General features: G+C 35.1%; 1 protein-coding gene across 2 annotated transcripts; it reads right to left on the bottom strand.

Moving 5' to 3' along the window:
* Window positions 1–1,925: 1,925 nt before the first annotated feature.
* On the bottom strand, window positions 1,926–13,874 carry LOC132563337 (E3 ubiquitin-protein ligase RNF14-like). Of its 2 annotated transcripts, none has more exons than XM_060228099.1 (7): window positions 13,860–13,874; window positions 12,780–12,989; window positions 12,223–12,359; window positions 10,672–11,118; window positions 10,029–10,257; window positions 8,991–9,163; window positions 1,926–3,352 (listed from the first exon to the last, which is right to left on the bottom strand). In XM_060228099.1, exons 2-7 carry the CDS (start codon window positions 12,946–12,948, stop codon window positions 3,161–3,163), a joined length of 1,347 nt encoding a protein of 448 aa, XP_060084082.1. In that variant the 5' UTR covers window positions 12,949–12,989; window positions 13,860–13,874; the 3' UTR covers window positions 1,926–3,160. The 2 variants fall into 2 exon arrangements, with proteins under 2 accessions (XP_060084082.1, XP_060084083.1); XM_060228100.1 differs by having other exon boundaries at window positions 12,223–12,344.
* Window positions 13,875–15,542: the final 1,668 nt, after the last annotated feature.

The raw sequence follows: 15,542 nt of genomic DNA, 5'->3' as shown, positions 1-15,542 counted from the left end.
CCGTGTCACTGTTCTATCATACAAATCCATGTCACTGTTCCATCCTATTATTTATCTGTATAATATCAAATATCTGTTGAGATGTTTGAAAGACATGGTCATTAACTGTATTATTTAGTGACATGATACCTTATAGGAAGTAACATTATTACCTCCCCTGCTGCTACCATCGATTATGTCATAACCAATGATAATTAGGCAATTTCCTAAAGATGGCTGATAGGTCTGAAAATGGCACCAAACTACCATATTGATTTAATCTTTTTAGATATAAATAGATATCAATACAAGTTCTAATATCTATCTGACAACTCATCTCATCTTACACTTTCAGCTTTCATATGACTGATCAAGAAAATTAAGATACAGATTACCATAGGAAATTATCATAACAATAGCAAACTAAGATACTGTTATTCAGAAATACTGATGAAGAGTACATGATATTAGTATTATCATAAGTCTGACTGGTTCAATTTGATGATAGTTAAACCTTGCTACTATGATTCCTACAATGTGGCTGACTGACTATATATACATTTGGTTTGGTTTCAAATGATTATTTCTCAGTGTAGGATATCACAACATTTCATAACCACTCTAGTATCCGAGGTAGTACTAAACTCTAATTCTTTATACTGAACACAAAAGCAAACAATTACTTGTATATGGAATAAAAGGGAGGTAATTACAAGACTTTTTGACAAAGAAACCGATAATTCATAATCATATCCTCCAAAACAAGGAAGCCAATTCTCCTGTTATACAGGGAGTGTTAGACAACAAACATTAATGTTATAATCGATTCTCGTCTTACACAGGGAGTGTTAGACAACAAACATTAATGTTATCATCGATTCTCGTCTTACACATGGAGTGTTAGACAACAAACATTAATGTTATAATCAATTCTCCTGTTATACAGGGAGTGTTAGACAACAAACATTAATGTTATAATCGATTCTCGTCTTACACAGGGAGTGTTAGACAACAAACATTAATGTTATAATCAATTCTCCTGTTATACAGGGAGTGTTAGACAACAAACATTAATGTTATAATCAATTCTCGTCTTACACAGGGAGTGTTAGACAACAAACATTAATGTTATAATCAATTCTCCTGTTATACAGGGAGTGTTAGACAACAAACATTAACGTTATAATCAATTCTCCTGTTATACAGGGAGTGTTAGACAACAAACATTAATGTTATAATCAATTCTCCTGTTATACAGGGAGAGTTAGACAACAAACATTAATGTTATAGTCAGAACTTTGATTGCTCATTGACATATAATTTTTTAAAAAATATTGAGAATTAATACATATCAACATGATTTAAATTAATAATATACAGCTGTACAATGTTGATTTCAATGGAAATGTTTTGATGTGACGTGATTAATCAAATTGGCTCTATTCCTGTCATTCACATAAAAATGTAAATCTCCTAGCTATGTTTTTATAGCACATCTGAAAAAGGAATTAAAACAAAGAAAACAGAGTTACTGGACCTAACAAAGAAATCTTTGTCCTCAGACTCTCATCAAATAAGCTACAAATCAACTGGCTGGACTATTTAGGACTTTTATCCTATTGTTATCTATGATTTCTGGAGTTTCTATTAAAAGAATGATAATTATGTTTGTTTTTCTTCTATCATACAAAGTTTACATGTAACTTGTTACTAGATAACTGTGGAGTACGTGAATATAACAAACATCATAAAGATTACAGACTGATTAGTTATGGTCAACTAATTACAATGACATTTATAACTAAACTGACAGCAGTAGATTCTGAGATTTTTTTTATTTCATCACAGTGAATATATTTTTTTAATAAAAGAGGAAAAAACGACTTTCTTATTGCAGTAAAATCATTATTTAACACAAAATAATCACAATAATGAACTTTCGTTAAAAAAAATAAATGTTAGAGTCCACAAAAAGGTGCAATAGTGCCTTGAACATTTTATGATAGAATAATTCAATAAAAACAATTTATAATATAAAATTGTTAAGTTTTTAAGTACCACAAATCTACAGTGTGCTTGACACAATCAAATTAATGTTCTCTTGCACACCTAGTAACTGGCATAGTTCAACATTGTAAGTGCTATCTTGTACACTCCAAAAGTAAGATAAAATTCTACATATTTGTTTGTTATTTCTGACCAGAATTTAGGTACTTCAGTATTTAAACATAACCTTTAAAAAGATACAGAAAGGCTAATGTACAAAATTAACTTAGTCAAACCTACTTCCAAATTCATCACAGATAGTAAATCAATAAATTAATCAGAGCACTTGTGTCAAATACTAATTCTAATGCCCCTATTACATAGTATATTGACATCTGGAAATCAATACTAGATTATCAATATTTGAGCTTTGTAAGTGTTCACTCACTAAAGTTTAACAGCTAACAATAAATAAGGCATCTTTAAAAAATCAAGACACAAGCAAATTAATACAAATACATGTGTCTGCAATAAATAAATCATATGTGATGATGCAAAGTCTGATACAGTTCTTGTGGCACTGAAAGGCTATCACACTCTGTTTAAAACCTACATATGTCAGGAGCTGTGATCTCAGACTGGTAATCTAACATAGACCCAGACCACAGATCAGGAGCTGTTATCTCAGACTGGTAATCTAACATAGACCCAGACCACAGATCAGGAGCTGTGATCTCAGACTGGTAATCTAACATAGACCCAGACCACAGATCAGGAGCTGTGATCTCAGACTGGTAATCTAACATAGACCCAGACCACAGATCAGGAACTGTGATCTCAGACTGGTAATCTAACATAGACCCAGACCACAGATCAGGAACTGTGATCTCAGACTGTTAATAAATTTTTTACTTTTCATTTATCACTGGTCAATAAGTCTATATAACCTTTAACATCCCCAACCCAACTGGTCAGTTATAGGAATTTGAGCCTCAGAATCAAGATGAATTTCAACCTCTGACAATGTCATATATACATAATTTATCACTTTTACAAATTAACACAGTTTCCGTTAAATAGCACCTTAATCCTGTTTAGTATACTGTAACATTGAAAAATGGAATAAAAAAATCCTTTGAAATAGCTATAAACCACAAAGAGATATCACACTCATACAATCAGATAAGATAACACATCAGAAAAAGAGATCTTCTTCTATGTCAAAATCATCATCTTCCTCCATACCTTCAAACAGACGATTATTACAGTCACTGCCTGGCTGACTGAAGTGTTTGTACGGATTGTTCCTGGAGAGTTCCGACATACATAACCAACAGAAGTATGAACGACATTTCATACATGTCATCTTGTTACATCCATCCATTTTCTGTAAAATCACAAAAATATTACAGTGAATTGAAATCTGGTGTTTATATCTGAAAAAGTGTTATGATTTGAGTTAACAGCTCACAGATTAGAATGTTCTGATTGAGTGAGAAAAGAGGAGGTCAGATTACACAGTGATAAAATTGGTCAGATTATATAGTGATAAAATTGGTCAGATTACACAGTGATAAAATTGGTCAGATTATATAGTGATTATATTGGTGAGATTACACAGTGATAAAATTGGTCAGATTACACAGTGATAAAATTGGTCAGACTATACAGTGATAAAATTGGTCAGATTACATAGTGATAAAATTGGTCAGATTATATAGTGATTATATTGGTCAGATTAAATGGTGATAAGCGATGGTCACATTACACAGTCATAAGAGATGTTTACATTACACAGTGATGAGAGATATTCAGATTACACAGTGATAACAGGTGGTCAGATTACACAATGATAAAAGGTGGTCAGATTACACAGTGATAAAAGGTGGTCAGATTACACAGTGATAACAGGTGGTCAGATTACACAGTGATAAAATTGGTCAGATTATACAGTGATAAAATTGGTGAGATTACACAGTGATAAAATTGGTCAGATTATATAGTGATTATATTGGTCAGATTAAATGGTGATAAGCGATGGTCACATTACACAGTCATAAGAGATGTTTACATTACACAGTGATGAGAGATATTCAGATTACACAGGGATAACAGGTTGTCAGATTACACAGTGATAAAAGGTGGTCAGATTACACAGTGATAACAGGTGGTCAGATTACACAGTGATAAAAGGTGGTCAGATTACACAGTGATAACAGGTGGTCATATTACACTGGGATAACAGGTGGTCAGATTACACAGTGATAAGTGATGGTCAGATTATACATTGAATATAGTGGTCAGATTATACAGTGATAACAGGTGGTCAGATTACACTGTGATACCAAGTGGTCAGATTACACAGTGATGAAAGGTGGTCAGATTACACAGTGATAAGTGATGGTCAGATTATACATTGAATATAGTGGTCAGATTATACACTGATAACAGGTGGTCAGATTACACTGTGATAACAGGTGGTCAGATTACACAGTGATGAAAGGTGGTCAGATTATACAGTGATAACTGGTCATCAGATTAGAGTAATAAAAGGTGGTCAGATTACACAGTAATAAAAGGTGATCAGATTACACAGTGATGAGAGATGTTCAGATCACACTGTGATAACAGGTGGTCAGATTACACAGTGATAAATGATGGTCAGATTATACTGTGAATATAGTGGTCAGTTTATACAGTGATAACAGGTGGTCAGATTACACAGTGATAAGTGAAGTTCAGATTATACTGTGAATATAGTGGTCAGATTATAAAGTGATAACAGGTGGTCAGATTACACTGTGATAACAGGTGGTCAGATTACACAGTGATGAAAGGTGGTCAGATTACACTGTGATAACAGGTGGTCAGATTACACAGTGATGAAATGTTGTCATATTACACAGTGATGAAAGGTGGTCAGATTACACTGTGATGAAAGGTGGTCTGATTACACTGTGATAACAGGTGGTCAGATTATACTGTGAATATAGTGGTCAGTTTATACAGTTATAACAGGTGGTCAGATTACACTGTGATAAGTGATGGTCAGATTATACTGTGAATATAGTGGTCAGATTATACAGTGATAACAGGTGGTCAGATTACACAGTGATCAAAGGTGGTCAGATTATATATTGATAAGTGATGGTCAGATTATACATTGAATATAGTGGTCAGATTATACAGTGATAACAGGTGGTCAGATTACACTGTGATAACAGGTGGTCAGATTACACAGTGATGAAAGGCGGCCAGATTACACAGTGATAAGTGATGGTCAGATCAACATTGAATATAGTGGTCAGATTATACAGTGATAACAGGTGGTCAGATTACACTGTGATAACAGGTGGTCAGATTACACAGTGATAACAGGTGGTCAGATTACATTGTGATAACAGGTGGTCAGATTACACAGTGATGAAAGGTGGTTAGATTACACAGTGATAAGTGATGGTCAGATTATACATTGAATATAGTGGTCAGATTATACAGTGATAACAGGTGGTCAGAATACACAGTGATGAAATGTTGGTCAAATTACACAGTGATGAAAGGTGGTCAGATTACACAGTGATAAGTGATGGTCAGATTATACATTGAATATAGTGGTCAGATTATACAGTGATAACAGGTGGTCAGAATACACAGTGATGAAATGTTGGTCAAATTACACAGTGATGAAAGGTGGTCAGATTACACAGTGATAAGTGATGGTCAGATCAACATTGAATATAGTGGTCAGATTACACAGTGATAAAAGGTGGTCAGATTACACTGTGATAACAGGTGGTCAGATTACACAGTGATAAAATTGGTCAGATTATACAGTGATAAAATTGGTGAGATTACACAGTGATAAAATTGGTCAGATTATATAGTGATTATATTGGTCAGATTAAATGGTGATAAGCGATGGTCACATTACACAGTCATAAGAGATGTTTACATTACACAGTGATGAGAGATATTCAGATTACACAGGGATAACAGGTTGTCAGATTACACAGTGATAAAAGGTGGTCAGATTACACAGTGATAACAGGTGGTCAGATTACACAGTGATAAAAGGTGGTCAGATTACACAGTGATAACAGGTGGTCAGATTATACATTGATAAGAGATGGTCAGATTACACAGTGATAACAGGTGGTCATATTACACTGGGATAACAGGTGGTCAGATTACACAGTGATAAGTGATGGTCAGATTATACATTGAATATAGTGGTCAGATTATACAGTGATAACAGGTGGTCAGATTACACTGTGATACCAAGTGGTCAGATTACACAGTGATGAAAGGTGGTCAGATTACACAGTGATAAGTGATGGTCAGATTATACATTGAATATAGTGGTCAGATTATACACTGATAACAGGTGGTCAGATTACACTGTGATAACAGGTGGTCAGATTACACAGTGATAACTGGTCATCAGATTAGAGTAATAAAAGGTGATCAGATTACACAGTAATAAAAGGTGATCAGATTACACAGTGATAACAGGTGGTCAGATTACACAGTGATAAGTGATGGTCAGATTACACAGTGAATATAGTGGTCAGTTTATACAGTGATAACAGGTGGTCAGATTACACAGTGATAAGTGAAGTTCAGATTATACTGTGAATATAGTGGTCAGATTATAAAGTGATAACAGGTGGTCAGATTACACTGTGATAACAGGTGGTCAGATTACACAGTGATGAAAGGTGGTCAGATTACACTGTGATAACAGGTGGTCAGATTACACTGTGATAACAGGTGGTCAGATTATACTGTGAATATAGTGGTCAGTTTATACAGTTATAACAGGTGGTCAGATTACACAGTGATGAAATGTTGTCATATTACACAGTGATGAAAGGTGGTCAGATTACACTGTGATGAAAGGTGGTCTGATTACACTGTGATAACAGGTGGTCAGATTATACTGTGAATATAGTGGTCAGTTTATACAGTTATAACAGGTGGTCAGATTACACTGTGATAAGTGATGGTCAGATTATACTGTGAATATAGTGGTCAGATTATACAGTGATAACAGGTGGTCAGATTACACAGTGATCAAAGGTGGTCAGATTATATATTGATAAGTGATGGTCAGATTATACATTGAATATAGTGGTCAGATTATACAGTGATAACAGGTGGTCAGATTACACTGTGATAACAGGTGGTCAGATTACACAGTGATGAAAGGCGGCCAGATTACACAGTGATAAGTGATGGTCAGATCAACATTGAATATAGTGGTCAGATTATACAGTGATAACAGGTGGTCAGATTACACTGTGATAACAGGTGGTCAGATTACACAGTGATAACAGGTGGTCAGATTACATTGTGATAACAGGTGGTCAGATTACACAGTGATGAAAGGTGGTTAGATTACACAGTGATAAGTGATGGTCAGATTATACATTGAATATAGTGGTCAGATTATACAGTGATAACAGGTGGTCAGAATACACAGTGATGAAATGTTGGTCAAATTACACAGTGATGAAAGGTGGTCAGATTACACAGTGATAAGTGATGGTCAGATCAACATTGAATATAGTGGTCAGATTATACAGTGATAACAGGTGGTCAGATTACATTGTGATAACAGGTGGTCAGATTACACAGTGATAACAGGTGGTCAGATTACACTGTGATAACAGGTGGTCAAATTACACAGTGATGAAAGGTGGTTAGATTACACAGTGATAAGTGATGGTCAGATTATACATTGAATATAGTGGTCAGATTATACAGTGATAACAGGTGGTCAGATAACACAGTGATAAAAGGTGGTCAGATTACACAGTGATGAAAGGTGGTCAGATTACACAGTGATAACTGGTCATCAGATTAGAGTAATAAAAGGTGGTCAGATTACACAGTAATAAAAGGTGATCAGATTACACAGTGATAACAGGTGGTCAGAATACACAGTGATAAAAGTTGGTCAGATTACACAGTGATGAGAGATGTTCAGATCACACAGTGATAAAAGGTGGTCAGATTACACAGTGATAGCAGGTGGTCAGATTACACAGTGATAAGTGATGGTCAGATTATACTGTGAATATAGTGGTCAGATTACACAGTGATAACAGGTGGTCAGATTACACAGTGATGAAAGGTGGTCAGATTACACAGTGATAACTGGTCATCAGATTAGAGTAATAAAAGGTCATCAGATAACACAGTGATAACAGGTGGTCAGAATACACAGTGATAACAGGTGGTCAGATTACACTGTGATAACAGGTGGTCAGATTACACAGTGATGAAAGGTGGTCAGAATACACAGTGATAAGTGATGGTCAGATTATACATTGAATATAGTGGTCTGATTACACAGTGATGAAAGGTGGTCAGATTACACTGTGATGAATGGTTGTCAGATTACACTGTGATAACAGGTGGTCAGATTATACTGTGAATATAGTGGTCAGATTACACAGTGATGAAATGTTGTCAGATTACACTGTGATGAAAGGTGGTCAGATTACACTGTGATAACAGGTGGTCAGATTACACAGTGATGAAAGGTGGTCAGATTACACAGTGATAACTGGTCATCAGATTAGAGTAATAAAAGGTGGTCAGATTACACAGTGATAAGAGATGGTCAGATTACACAGTGATAACTGATGGTCAGATTATACATTAAATATAGTGGTCAGATTATACAGTGATAACAGGTGGTCAGAATACACAGTGATAACAGGTGGTCAGATTATACAGTGATAACAGGTGGTCAGAATACACAGTGATAACAGGTGGTCAGATTACACAGTGATGAAAGGTGGTCTGATTACACTGTGATAACAGGTGGTCAGATTACACAGTGATAACAGGTGGTCAGATTATACAGTGATAACAGGTGGTCAGATTACACAGTGATAACAGGTGGTCAGATTATACAGTGATGAAAGGTGGTCAGATTATACAGTGATAACAGGTGGTCAGATTACACAGTGATGAAAGGTGGTCAGATTACACTGTGATTATTGGTAAACAAATACTTGTATTTGTGCTCCGCATCCAGGGCACTGCTTGGCAAAGCTTTCCATCCACTCATTAGTGAAAGCTTCCTCTAGAGCCTGTTCTATAGTCTTCTTTCCATACTTCTTCTCCAGGAATCTCTTAGTCTCCTCGTCAGCGTTCAAGTACTCTTCTCTCAGCTTCTTAAAACCATCTAAATATAGATATATCAGAAACACACACTTATTATGATCATCACAAGCCCCTTTAGTTTTATGTTTTATTGCAGGCTTTTGAATATTACAGGATAAAGCTCAAAGATATTCAATAACTGCTAAAGAGTCATGAGGTTTCTGTAAATTTATCAAGGATTCAAATGTACCTAGAAATGTCTATGGAGGTGATTATTCCAGAATCCACAAAATTTAACACCAGATATTATGGACTGTTTTAACTTCCTTTACCATTATTTTGTTCTGTTAATTATTTATGTATACAAGTGACCCATTGGCCTAAACGATCACCTCACTAATTTTACGTTAAAATGCAAAGGGCTAATACTCTGTAAAATACATTAAAATATGTCCCATTGTCAAAATTGTTAGATATCTTAATGATACAAAGCTGCATACCAACTTTCATTAGAATCCGTTCACATTAACTCAAGTCATCCGGTACACAAAAAACGTAAATGCAGAAAAACAATAAATGACGACAGATGAAGGACGATCACATAGGTTACCATGAACTATGGTCAAGTGACAAAATAATATAAAAACTCTCCAGCTAGGGTATTATCAAATTATTAGTCTGAATGAAAACAAATCATAAGGGCAAAAAATAGTACTACAAATTTTATCATAACAAAAACTTACAGACTGTTAAAACTTGCAAACCTTCACTTGATATCAAGTCAAAGTAAAGAAATCAAGTCATTTCATGGAGAACAAGTTCACACAAAGTAAAGAAATCAAGTCATTTCATGCAGAACAAGTTCACACAAAGTAAAGAAATCAAGTCATTTCATGGAGAACAAGTTCACACAAACCAGAGATAGCAGAATCAAAGTAAATTCTTACCAGCCTTCACTCGACATGGAGACTTTCCATGGAATACAAGTTTACACAAAGTACAGAAGGCATAACTACATGACGGACAAGAACCCATATTGCTTTCACGGTCCAGCATCACTGGGTACTGACATGCAGGCCTTGGGCAGTACATGATATCCACCATCATATCCAGACTCGTCTGAAGCAATAAATTCTCATACTTGTCATACAGCTCCTCATTAACCAGGGCCTTCACCTGTCAAACAAACACAAACTTTTATAGAAACCAGCTGTCTGTTAGGTACAAAGTCAGTAGTTTCTGATTTGCCGAGATTAGAATGTGATTTACTTGAGAGTAGTGAACCTGAGATTTACCTGTAGGTACACGTAAGCCTGTGATTTACCTGGAAGGATTGAGTCAGTGATTTACCTCAGAGGGGTCTGTGATGTGCTTGAGAGTAGTGAACTGTAAGTCTATGATTCAAAAGCGAGGGGTGAGCCAGTGTTTTACCTGGAAGGAGTGAGTCAGTTTTTCAAAGCGAGGGGTGAGCCAGTGTTTTACCTTGAAGGAGTGAGTCAGTATTTCAAAGCGAGGGGTGAGCCAGTGTTTTACTTGCGAGGGGAGAGTCTGTGATCTGTGTGGGAGGGATAAAGCCAGTTGTTATTTTACCTGGGAAGGGTGAGCTTGTGATTCACATTTGTCATCAGGACAACTCAGGGCTGTTACATTTCCCTCTGCAATTTGTACAGTAAAATAGTCCTTCATACACTCTTTACAATACACATGGTCACAGTCCAGGAACTTAATACAAGAAGATCCTTGTCGGTCCAGGAAGCAGACTTTACATTGGAACATTGTCTTCTCAAACTGGCGCTGCTCCTCCTGTTTGTCATAGTCTAAAACAGTGGGGATGAGACGATCTTTGGAACCAATATCCTGTATAGCCCTGGACTCGGTGACTTTCCGACTATCAAAGGCATTTGTTAGGTCAATAGTGGACTCCAAACCTAGGAATTCTAAAGTCTCTTCTGCAATAAAGCTGGTCCACATAAACAAAATCTCATTGCCTTTATTCTCCTCCCAGATAGCATCAAGTTTGTGGCAAAGAGCAGCCAGCTGTAATCAGTAATAGACACACACAAATAGTATATAAAGTCAACATTATTTAAACACTATCCAATTTTGTCTCAAAAACTGGCTAAAAGCAGTTACATGAATGTAAAATATATATACATAAATAATAGAATTGGAAAACAGAGAATTTTAACTAAAATATATATATATCTGGTATATTAAAGTAACAACAATCAACACACTAGATTAAGCATTATAGGCAATGTGAATTCAACCTTTATATTTGAATATGTATATATCTTTAGCTGGACCTTTCATAGAACCATTTTATCTGTCAATTACCAATTGGGACCTAGGCCTGCTTATATTATCAATAACAATATGATTAACTAACTCATCTTCAATAAACTTCCTGAAGCTGTATTATACTGTGTAACATGAAACTATCATTTCAAGGTTAAAAGCTGGCATCATTACTCACAAGCCTGATGTTTGCTACACTTTAGGAATCATATGTAGAAGTTAGTAAGAGGCAGACTTCTATCAAAGTATATCACTCACTTGGATAAACGTCAAAGTTAACCCAGGAAAAGTGATCTCATCTTACTGGTTTTCATCCACAAATAAAATTATTTCTTAATTGATTTTCTCAGGGCTTCATAACAATCAAGTAAAGTTGGTAAGATGACAACCGCTACACATTTTCATGTGTTATTGTATCTAGGTCAAGATCATTATCATTTTAACAATAATGCTTATTTTAAACTGTCACTAACAACTTACATTATCTTTATCAAGCTTATGCCTTGGTATCTATTTTATCTACCTACTTATGAAAGATAGCGATACATTCACTACAAGTTCAATGTTCTAGAGCTTTAACTTCATTTAGCTTAGCTGCTACATATACTAACTCTATAATTTTATCTCAAATGTTCATGATCAAGTGAGGGAAATCAAAAGTTCATTTTGAAACAGGAAAATGACTTACACTTTCTACAAGTATTTCAGTTTGATTTAATTCATGAAAACTATGAATGACTGGCAAATAAGCAATTGCATGCATTAAACATGAACACTTACAACATTTAACAAACTGAACTAATATTGTAAGAAATGGTTGCAGTGACTGACATATAGATCTACCTGTTTTCTATTGAGCCACTTGCAGGACAAAGTAAACTGTGGAGGACTACAAGAAGGGTAGTCGACAGGCAACTGGAAGTTGAGTATCACTGGTGGCAAGAACTTCACTTGGTGGACTTCCTCTATCAAATTCGTGTCTTTGTTTCATGAATATAATAATCATTTGATTAGATACACAAAGTAAATACAAATTATCACAGTTGTTGTCACCATGCTGTAATTATGTTAACACTAATTTTGCCCTGGTCTTGTTTGGATTATGATCATGTTGACATGTTTGATTTTTTTTTTCTCTATAAAATGTCATCAGTGTCGTTTCTCCATCAACAAATCTTGCTGTACCAGCAGTACCATCACCTATGATAGGGAATATTAATGTGTAACAAATTAGCCCACATGTTACAGAAATAGCAATCATAAACTTTAGATATCAGAATTATGAAAAGGCTGCTGTTTGCTGGCTAGTAAATATGATCATGTTAAACAGCCATTTACTTTGGATCAAGGTGTATCTAAACTCTGATGAAAATAATTAAGACTTTTATCAGAAGTTTTACCTCCTTTTTCTCTTCGGCTCACGATCTTGATGGTCATGTCAGGCAAATGAACATTGGACAGAAACTGGCCACCAACATCCTCCCCATCCTGGGAGACAGCAAAGATGGTGTCGTCATAGATACTTGTCAATGCTAGCAATTCATCCGCTTGAAGTTCTGTGTCTGTCATCTTTGTCGGAGTATTTAGTCAATCATAGTAGGATGTTGTTTCTCTTTACAAAAAAAGAAAGAGGACTTTAAGATAAACAGTTGATGGTACAGACATGTATAATGCTGAAAATGAATCCCTTGTACAGATCATGTGCTTCAGGAGTAATTTTGTCATTTTCTTGAATCTAAGAGAAATGAATTTAAACTTTAAGGTAAAAAAACATGAGAATCTCCTACATGTGAGTCACTATGACCCCAACGGAAATAAGCGTATATTGTTACGCTTTTTGGGCTATCCTTGGATAGATTTGTTTAACATATATATCAGCTGTCTTTATTGTGATTTTATGTTCCGGTGTTGCATGTTTTATTTATGTCAATTTTTCACCTTATGTACTATGCAACATGTATTTTATTTATCATGCTTTGTATACATTTGTGCAAATCTTTCCTGAATAAATTCATTATTATTATTATGTTTGCCAAGTTTCTGGTGATTTCTCGTCAAATATCTACGTCAACTTTATCTTTTTTTCCATTTTGGTAAGTTAAATCATATCCCATCTCTCCCAGAGTGCGTTTCACAACCTAACATAACATGAAGTATCGCAATGCACTCTAGAAAAAATTGGACACCCATCAATATGCATTGTATAAACAACACAGTAATACAGTACAGCGTTTATGCTTAATTACTGCTAATGTTATTCGTTGAACTTGTTATGTTGAATAAAAAGAAAGTTCACTTTCAATTTTTGGGGGGTTAACTATACAACGACAGACGTGGGTTCAGTGTGTGTATTCGGAAAATGTTTACTACTACGTGCTCTAGCCGAGACTAGTAACAGTAATAAGGATTTCAACTTCTACAAATATAAACATCTGCCCTAACTGACTCCGTGTCTGTTTGTTTGCAGGTTACAACATTACCTGGTCTGATTTGTAAATGAAGAATGGAAGTGTGTACACGAATTTCACACGCTTGTGTAATATTCTGTAGGCCGAACGAATGATAACTGATGTCGTAACTTCTTGCTCTGTGTCGTACATATGCTTGGCACAAATACGCTTTACTTTAAAGCGTTTGAGCGACATGGAAACAAATATACATAGAAGTAAAGTAAAACATACATGTATATAGGGCCAATTTATCCGAAATAAAGTCTTCTTCGAGATGAACTCACACTTTTCTGAAAAAAAGATCAAGGAAATACTAACATGTCAAAATAATCATAATTCAAACTCAAATTCATAAAACTAGGGCAAAATATGAACAAAAGAAAAATTTACACGTATGACTCAGAAAAGGTACAAGGAGAAAAAGACAGGGGGTTCCGGAAGAGTAAGTGTCTTCTACTTCATTGACGACACTTGCCATGTAAACCTTGGCCAATCCAAGAGTAATTAATGTCATGTTCTCAAATGAGAACAAGGTATATGTAGCGCCGAGTATTTTCAGTGTTTACATCCGTGGCATACGTTGTCGCGTGACCGTTTATTTTCGTTTTGTGGTGTCATGTGATTCGTTGTCACGTGATCGTCAGTTGACGACTTCTTACGGGAAAATCGTGATAATGGGAGGCGGCACTTGAATATCGAATTCATGTGACATACAGATATCATAGGTTGGAGATGCAGGAATATTGCTATCAGGAAATGAAAAAATCACAATAGGAAAATTGAAATCATCACATTTATCATACGATTTGATTGAAAGCTGTTCATGTTAATGTCAAAGGAGGAAAAGATCGAGATAAGCAATTGATGTAGAAGAGTCTGTCGTATCTTTCATTTCAAGTTCTGGTAGCAGTACACAGTTTCTCGGTGTGGCCATGGGTGATTTTTTTGCTCATTAGATTACCCCATTATAAAGGTTTTGATTAAAAATGAAAAAAAAAAAATCCTTGCCAAAATTGGTCCTGTCATGTTAAAGTGGACAATGTGGGGTTTCATTTTTTTCAGGATAATATTTTAGCTTTGTGTTGGAGATTACTATTTGGGCAGTCTCGAATCTGTGTCTACGCACCAAAAACTAGCTTTACAGGAAGTGAAATTTTCATAGTGTTCACATGTGGTCATGTTATGAAGAATTTCCGAGTTGGAATTTGCTGAAATGTAAGTACTTTGTTACCATGACAGTGCTGTTGATTGTAAGATAGGTGTTTAGAATTAAATTTCTCCAAGAAAGTTGTAGTGTTGGGTTGGAATTAGCAGTATTTTTGCATTTTTAGCATTTTTTCAGTAGGTAACCATGACAATCAAATGTCAGAAATCAGAGGAAATTTTTTTTTTTTTTACACAAATTTCATCTCTCTACTGTTAATGTAATTGTTATATAGTTTATAAATATATATACATGTAATGATGTATTTTCCATAACCAATCTGCTATACCTGTATATCTCAAACATGACAAATAATTTCAGGAAAAATGCAAATTAACTGTTTACTGCTACCTCTGGTCGATATATATATATGATGGGCGTAGTTAATACATTTCACGTTATTTAAAGACAGTACATCATCAGTATATCTGAAGGTGAAATTAAACGACTTTGCAAGGTCTTTGTGACCTGTTTTATCTTTAAGGAAATTTATCTTTTTCGGTTTTTGT

Source organism: Ylistrum balloti, unplaced genomic scaffold (assembly GCF_031769215.1).
Source record: "Ylistrum balloti isolate Yb309-2 unplaced genomic scaffold, AGI_CSIRO_Ybal_v1 Utg371682, whole genome shotgun sequence".
Classification (NCBI taxonomy): Eukaryota; Metazoa; Mollusca; class Bivalvia; order Pectinida; family Pectinidae; genus Ylistrum; species Ylistrum balloti.
This window is presented reverse-complemented; position numbering and strand designations above follow the sequence as displayed.

Coding starts and splice junctions, on each gene's coding strand:
- LOC132563337 (XM_060228099.1), bottom strand. CDS start 12,948: ATGACAGACACAGAACTTCAAGCGGATGAATTGCTAGCATTGACAAGT. Junction 10,258..10,671: donor CACAAGCTCACCCTTCCCAG/GTAAAATAACAA, acceptor TTTGTTTGACAG/GTGAAGGCCCTGGTTAATGA. Junction 9,164..10,028: donor TCCATGTCGAGTGAAGGCTG/GTAAGAATTTAC, acceptor ATCTATATTTAG/ATGGTTTTAAGAAGCTGAGA.